Source organism: Populus trichocarpa, chromosome 7, assembly GCF_000002775.5.
Source record: "Populus trichocarpa isolate Nisqually-1 chromosome 7, P.trichocarpa_v4.1, whole genome shotgun sequence".
Lineage (NCBI taxonomy): Eukaryota > Viridiplantae > Streptophyta > Magnoliopsida > Malpighiales > Salicaceae > Populus > Populus trichocarpa.
The window spans coordinates 12,453,599-12,461,498 of NC_037291.2; the positions used below are offsets into that span (position 1 = coordinate 12,453,599).

Genomic DNA, 7,900 nt, shown 5'->3' on the forward strand with positions numbered 1-7,900 from the left:
TCCAATTATGATTTACCCATTATATTGGTTTTTCTCTTGAATTTAAATTTTCTAAATGTACATTCCGAATTTAAGAGGAAAAAAAATATTTCTGAGACGGTTGTACAAGAGTCGAGGAACTAATTTATAGGTTTTTCAAAATTTAGGGGCTAAGTAATAATGAGGTTAAAAATACAGGGACCAAATAAAACAATTTACTGTTTGGAATTTACAGCCAAATAAATATCCTTCTTCCTCTGCCGCCCCGACTCACGCTGCAGTTGAGCTAGTAGAGTTTGGCAAACAACTAGCCACAGATTTGTGTTGCCTCTGCTTAGAAGCTAGGACGGTGACTCAGTGAGTTGAGTTGTAGCTGAGCCGGAAGGAGGGACTAGAACAAACACTCATTAATGGCCACCTTATCCATCTCCACAGCTCTTCAAAAACTCACTCCCTTCCCTTCTTCTTCTTCTTCTAGTAAGAAACAAAACTCATTTGTCTCGTTTCCAATCTCAATCCAAAACCCTAACTCTATTAGACTCCCCATTTGCCATGCCACCGCCAAGTCCCAAACTGGACCCGTCAAGAAACGCTCCTCCTCCTCTTCTACAGCTTCGCCTAATACTAACAAGAAGAAGAAAAGAAGAAGTAAAGGTGGCAGTGGTGATAATTTGAATTTGAGGGATGTCGAGATTGTTAAAGATGATGGCGGTCTTGCTGATGTCCAGGTTGATGATGATAGTGATGATGATAGTGATGATGGCTTTTATTCGGATTCGGTTTCAAGAAAAGTATCTACCCATCCAACTATGCCTCTGCCTAAACCACCAGCTGGGTTTGTTGTGGATGATAGTGGAAGGGTTCTCTTGGCTTCTACTAAGCGGATTGTCACCATGGTGATTTCTTTTCTTCTGCTTTCTATTGTTTTTTTCTTCTTCTAATTTATAACTTTTTTCTGCTTTAGTGCTGTTTAAGTTTCTGTTATTACTGTGTTTTGCTGCACCTTTCGGGTGCTCTTTGCCTTGTTTTTTTTTTTTGTTGGGGTTTCTTAGTTTTTCTGTCTAGTTTCATTGCCTTGAAAAAAACGAAAAAGAAAAAAAATGGTAAGATTTGATACGTTAGGGAAATGTTCATTTTCCCATTCAACAATTCAGAAGATTCTGAAGATTTACTGACAGGTTGATCCCACGAATAATTATCCATTGGAGTGTGTTATAAGGAGAATATTTAGAAGTTCACGAGGGGATGAATGCATGCTGCTATGTCCAGCTGACACGTGAGTGACTTTGCTGCAATATATGTGATGGAATACTTGTTGGTGTATTAAATAGATTCATTTTTGCAGGCCTGTTCAGATATTGAAGAGTGTAAATATTGACGGTTGGTCTGCGGTATGTTTCTCTGCTCTTCAATTATGAACATTAAATGATTGAGTTTTGGCACTGACACTTTTTCTTAATCATTCGATATCATGCAATGTTTGGTTTCAAATTTGGTATTTCTTGAATGGAACATTGGAAGGGGAAAATTCATCTTTGAAAGATGCATCTTTCTTCCTCTTGCTGAAGGATTCATGGACACAAAAGCACAAATTCTGTCATTTTCCCCTCTGCAGCATTGAGGAAATGCCTTCTTTTTCGCAAATAGTAACCAACCCTAGTAGTCTATAATTTTCTATGTTTTATAGGTCAGTGATGGAGAAGTTGAATCTATTCTTCCAGCTGCTGCATATGCTCTGGCCAAGATACACATGCATTTAGTGCATAGCGGGTATAATTGAATTTTTAGGTGGACAGAAAATATCTTGAATCATTTTTTTAAAAGTTTGTTCCTGTTCGCATTTCCTACCGTTTGGATTTTTTCTTATCAGACTCTGTTATACGGCAAGAGGAGGGTTTTGTTACTCAGAGGATGACATATTTGATTTCCGGACAGGTATGACCCACCCTTTGATATTTAAACTCCTTAAGATTTTGATTTATTTTCGCAGCTATAATTAATTATAGAAATATCTCAGTGGCCAACTTTTGTTGTGGTATTTCTCTAGTAAAATGACGCGTCTCTATTGGCATAGTATTCCTGAGAGGTTTCACATGAGTAGTTGCACATACTGGAGCATTCCTAAGACAATGTTTTTGGGAAATTCTTAAAAAACTCATGGTGGATTACTATCATTAATCTTCCATTGCTTATTGGAATTGCCCAATAATAGATGCTCTTCAGCATGCATAATGGGTGCATCCCATCACCATATGCAATATGCTATGTCATTTACGATTATGTTTACTACATATGTTATGAAGATGGGCACATGGGAATGTTGTTATCTTTGTTGTTGATACTTCCTTTATATGCTCAACTAGAATTTTTTTTTACTTGATTGATTCTTCTGTTTTCAGAACCTGTATGAAGTCCTCTCGTTTTTACCCCTTTTCTCTCTTCCTTACCTATTGACACCCTCTTGCATATATTTCGTGTATTGGGTTTCTCCAAAAATATTGATGGATAAATATGACAGCTGATATAAGTTATTTTCTTCACGAGATGTTTTGCTAAAATGCTGCAGATGATGGTGAAGATATAGATGGCTTGCCAAATGAAGGTGTGGAAATTACATGCTTCCATCTGGTAATGATAATAGCCTTAGGTTCTGAGTATATATGTGTAGTCTCAAATTTCATTTTTTTTTTTAATTGAGGACAAGCTTCTGCATGTATGTGTGTGTGCACGTGCTTCTAATATAATCTGCAAGCTACTGAGTATCAGTTGATGGCATGAAACAATCATGCGCACGCATGTGCGCGCGCGCGCGCTTGCTAATAGTATGTTCTGCAAGCCACTGAGTATCAATGGATGGCATGAAACAATCGCAAGTTGCATTTGTGAGAGAGCACAAGGATTTGAAGGAAATCTTGGTTGCTGTAAAAATCATTTTTGACAACTGTGCTACTGAACTCCTCCAACTGCACTAGCAAACTCTTCTTTGGCCATATCATAAAATAGTATCTATAGCATCCTCATTTGGGTGTTTACTCTGTTCTTCTTCAGTTTGATGCAAATTATTGTGGTTTTGCAGTTATGTTCACAAAGAATTCATATGCCTGGACTTGGGAATCCGAACTCTTTATTTTATCTTGTTTTCTTGAAATGAATATTAACTGGAAGGTCCTAAATGAAGAATTGTTTGAGTTTATCACATATATAGATTGAAGACTATTACTAAGTTATCCTGTGAAGGAAACTGTAAAGATATTCCGCTAGGCTTTAAACAAGCAACCTCTTGGTTTTCATGCCCAACAAACTTTTACCATTGCAATGGACAATTCACCATTACATCACATTAATTGTGGATTGCACTCCCTTCAAATGTTTAGTTTGTTTATTCCTTACCTTTTTTTTGTCTTGCAGGATGGCGCACATTATATGATTTATACACCATCCGATCCACTTCTTTTTGTCGCTGTTAAGGTACTGTTTTTAATCTGTTCTTCTTATAAATGAAGAGATCTAAGGAGAAGAGGATGTTAGATCCTTAACAAACCTGAAAATGTAGTCCCATGGATAACAATTTAAAGCTCTTTACATGAGTCCACATGCTTTACTCAATTAGCATCAATGAAACAACAAAGATGCTCTGCTATGGTATTGAATTTTGTTGGCTGGAAGGGTTGGAGATTTTTATGAAATTCTAGTTTTATCCAAACTTAATGAAAACCAGTTCTATTTTTTATTTTCAAGGCTTGATTTCATGTTGTTTGTTGTGAAAAACTGCCAGAAGTCAATTAAATGAAAGGAGAATTACCAGTCAAGAGAGAGAGAGAGAGAGAGAGTAAAAGAAAGAAATTAAGAAAACTTCAATTAGAAGTTTTTGGCTCAAGAACAGGGAGACTTGAGTGATCCATGGAATAGAAATGGAACTTACCGAAGTTGAATTTTGTTTGTGCAGGATCAGGATGGGCAGTTGCAAATAGCTGATGATGTAAGCAACATAAGTTTCATGATGGAGCTTGTTTACTTTTTCCATTTGTTTCCATACTGTTCCATTTCCTTTTGCATTAAGGATTATTTTCATATTTTAAATCTTCGCTTCAAACACACACACACACACACATGAGCAGTAGAAAGTAGTGCTATAAAAAGACTTGCTGAATTTTTTGTCCCAGAACTGCAATTTATCTTTCGTATGTTGTAGCATGTAGCAATATGGTTTCTAATCCTACCTTAACGGAATAGGTTAATTGGATTTGCAATTTTACGCCATGCAAGCAAAGACATGCAAAATAGGTGGCACTTTCCAAATATCATAGATACCCATGGCTGCTGCCTACTAATATTTGTGTCCGTGCACATGTGATCAAATTAGCTACCGTGATTTTATCACTCAAGAAGTGTCCAGTTCTTTTTCACTCTCATTTACCAGGAATAGTAATTCCATGCATTGCAGAGGCACATAATGGGATCTTAGCATGGCCTTTGCTTTTGTCGCCCATGGTTAGACCTGTTTGTTCCTTTCCCAAAAACTTGACTGTGTATTTTATAGCTCCCAACCCTTAGTCATAAAAGGTTCTTTCTCAGTAGGCTAAGCATTTACTTGAAGTTGTTGATATAAAAGCAAGATAGGGTTAGGGAAGTTGTGGATTTGAGTTTCTCACCAGAATCAAGATTTGAAGGAATAATGGTGGCCAGTCTGTATCTTGAGAGTAATTGCCTGCACAAGGAGGCTCTTCTTGATGAGATTGTTTAAGAATTTCATTGATGTTTCGTATCAAGTGATGATTTTCTTCTTTTAAAGTTAAGTATAACCACTTGATTTAGCTCTTATACTCTCTGATGATTATAACAGGATCTCTTAGAGGACCCAGCTATCATAAGTGCCATAGACGAGGAGACCGAATTCAATGCCCTCGTGGTAAGTAGGTGCTCTCTCTCTTTACACAAGCCACCCAATTCCTCAGTGAATAGAGTTTCTTCACACTTTTTTGCAGGAAGAAGAAGCTGCTCTTCTGGAATCGCTGATGGGTGAAAGATGACCATAGAGTTAGCATCAACTTTTGTAAACATGAAACACTCCACTTCTAAGGAAGCGGCTTTTATTTGTTTCTGCTTCAAGATATTTCTAGTGGGAAAGAGAGGCATAAGACCACTAATTTCTTTTTTGCATCTTTTCTCTGTATATAAAAAAAATTTTGTTTGATGTTAAAAATGTTTAAACTATATTTATTAGATCTTGACATGTTGGATCCAGAGCTTCACCAGTCTGGGGTTTTTTTTTTGAATTGGATTATCATTAATCTTGTCACTTAGTTGATCCCATCATCTAAATAATCTTGATTCTGGTGAGAAACAATTTGATAAATAAAATATTATCCTTTTAATAAAATAAAAGGGGCTAATTAAAAAAAATATATAATTATTTATTTATTTCACTTTATCTGTATTCCATTGTTTAATTTTTTTAAACTCCCTGCATAAATACAACCAACAACAAGCACACCGCTGAAAATTCAAAGCAACAACAATCCAAAACACATATTGCCAACAACCAAGATTTCCATCACATAAACTATAACAACAAACACACTGTTATAAGATTTGGCAACAACAATCCAAAATTTCTAGCATATATACTGCAAACAATATGTACACATATTATCAACTTGTCGCCATCTATATCTAATGTTAATAGCTTAGAAACTTGCTATAGCTTGAATGAACTAAATTCAAGAATAAAAAGTGCATGGAAAGAGCAATTGTTAGGATATCTGAAATAAAAAAACAGTTATAAGTTATACAATAATAGCTTCATTCATTAGTGCAAACTTATGAATGAAATTGTATTAAATATAGGAGGGGGAGGAAGTGGTAATGATATTGAGCGAATTTCAGATGAAATGAAGAACATGAAAGATGAATTACATAAAGTTTGGATTAATAGCTATAATATAGATGTTATTTTTTCAAGTGTAAAGTTGTTGTTGGTAACTAATGTAGTGTGTGTTATGTTCATGTTTCTAATTACAATATTGTTTGCGTTAAACAAATAAAATGAAATACATGTATTTCCTAGTTTACAAAATATGTGAAACATAAATATCAAATATAGCAAAAACATACACATTAAGGCAGTAAAATTCATAATTTGAACCTGTTATAACATCCACAATGATTTGCAATATTTACATTCCTGTTGCTTGAAACAATTAAAACAAATCCATAATTTGATTCTTCGACATTCTTAAATCAATGGATGTTAGTATAGTTTTTAAACCCGGCCCGGTCCAAGGCCCGGGTTCTGGGTTTTGACTGGGTCACTAGGTCTTGACCGGGTCACCGGGTCGGTCGGGTCAATCTCTATTTTAAAAAAAAATTCAAAACGACGTCGTTTTAGTAAAAAAAAAAAAGTCAACAGGTTGCAACCAAGTTTTTAACCGGGTTTTGCCGGGTCAACCCGTCGGGTCATGACTTTTCCTATTTTTTATCAACCCGGCCCGGTTCCAGCCCCGGATCGGCCAGGTCTCAGGTTGACCCGCCGGGCCGGACTGGGTTTCAAAACTATGGATGTTAGTTTAAGTAGAGTGTTGAGATAAGAAAATATCAACAAAAGTTTACAAATCAAAGAATATTGATTAGTAATAGAACAATTATTAAACTAATTGAACTATCATATATATTTAGAAAAACTAACATGTGTTGGTGTTAAGGGTTGAGAAGGATAAACCAACACCACTCCTTCTATATTTGCTAGCTTTCCCATCTTTAGAACCTCTTGATCCAAAGGCAACACCACTCCTTCCTCTTGTGGCACCACTAGATCTTCTAGTAGTATCACTGGATCCTTTAGCAATATTGAATTCTTTAATTTATACAGCATTATCTCTTTGACATGTCCTGAAATTGTGGTTATGTTACTTGCACATGTTGTACCTAAGTGTGGAAGCTTTTTTTATTTATAGTTCTAGGTTGATCTTCTCCTTGTTCTATTTGTCTATTCTTTTCAGGTCTCCCTACGCTCCTTTTAAAGTTTGGAGGTAGAACAATCACATCATTTTCTTTAGGATCTATATCAACTTTTGGCAATAGGTGCACGATCTCATTGTAAGTCTTCCTAAATGTTTTCACAATGTAATATACATGGCATAAATCTTCCATCTCAATTCTCTTGTGATGCATGCAAAGGACCATTTTTTTTTCCTTCAAAACAATACAAAATCTGGTTTGGCCCTCAAAAACTTGATATTCATTAGAACTTCTTGAAATCATTCTCATATTCCTAGACTTCTCAACAGACTTATCTAACAATTTCCTAACACATGGTGTGACCTTTGTTTTCCATCTTACAGCCTGAGCAAGTCTATCATGAAACCTAGACACAAATTTCAACATAATCTTCTCTAGTAACATAAAAATTAGCAAATTCTTATATTTCAACATATAAAAAACTTTCATGATAAACAAATATATCTGGCATTTTGTATCTTATATGATGTACAATACAATATTACATACATGTTAAACAATGTTTATACAAGGGATGATACTCTTAAAAGACCAATAATTAGGGTATTGTCTTTTAACAATTTTATCGACCTACTAACACCTTCTGCAAGGAAAATCTAATTATCACCTCTTAATTTTGTTAATACCATAGTTATCTGAGTTTTTACTACAAGTTAAATGATAACAATCAGTGTACAACTATATTACATCTTGTTACAAAGCAAACCATATCAATAAAACGTTGCTTACAGTAAATTGATATGTTAATAATTCATTTAAGCAACAATTGCCAAATTTCTATCTCATTTCATGTTGGATAGGTTTCTAGTACAGGATTCAAGGCTTAAACACTACTATATAATTCACTATTTTTTTATGCAAGATTTCTAAAACTCCATTACTGTCCTTTTCGAGGAAGAAGCTA

At 35.1% G+C, this 7,900-nt stretch overlaps 1 protein-coding gene across 1 annotated transcript; it reads left to right on the forward strand.

Annotated features, from left to right (window-relative positions):
* Positions 1-235: 235 nt before the first annotated feature.
* Positions 236-5,223, forward strand: LOC7490182 (uncharacterized). Its single transcript, XM_002310502.4, has 10 exons — positions 236-875; positions 1,158-1,255; positions 1,325-1,370; positions 1,667-1,749; positions 1,850-1,914; positions 2,546-2,607; positions 3,388-3,447; positions 3,926-3,958; positions 4,823-4,888; positions 4,965-5,223. Exons 1-10 carry the CDS (start codon positions 390-392, stop codon positions 5,007-5,009), a joined length of 1,044 nt encoding a protein of 347 aa, XP_002310538.2. The 5' UTR covers positions 236-389; the 3' UTR covers positions 5,010-5,223.
* Positions 5,224-7,900: the final 2,677 nt, after the last annotated feature.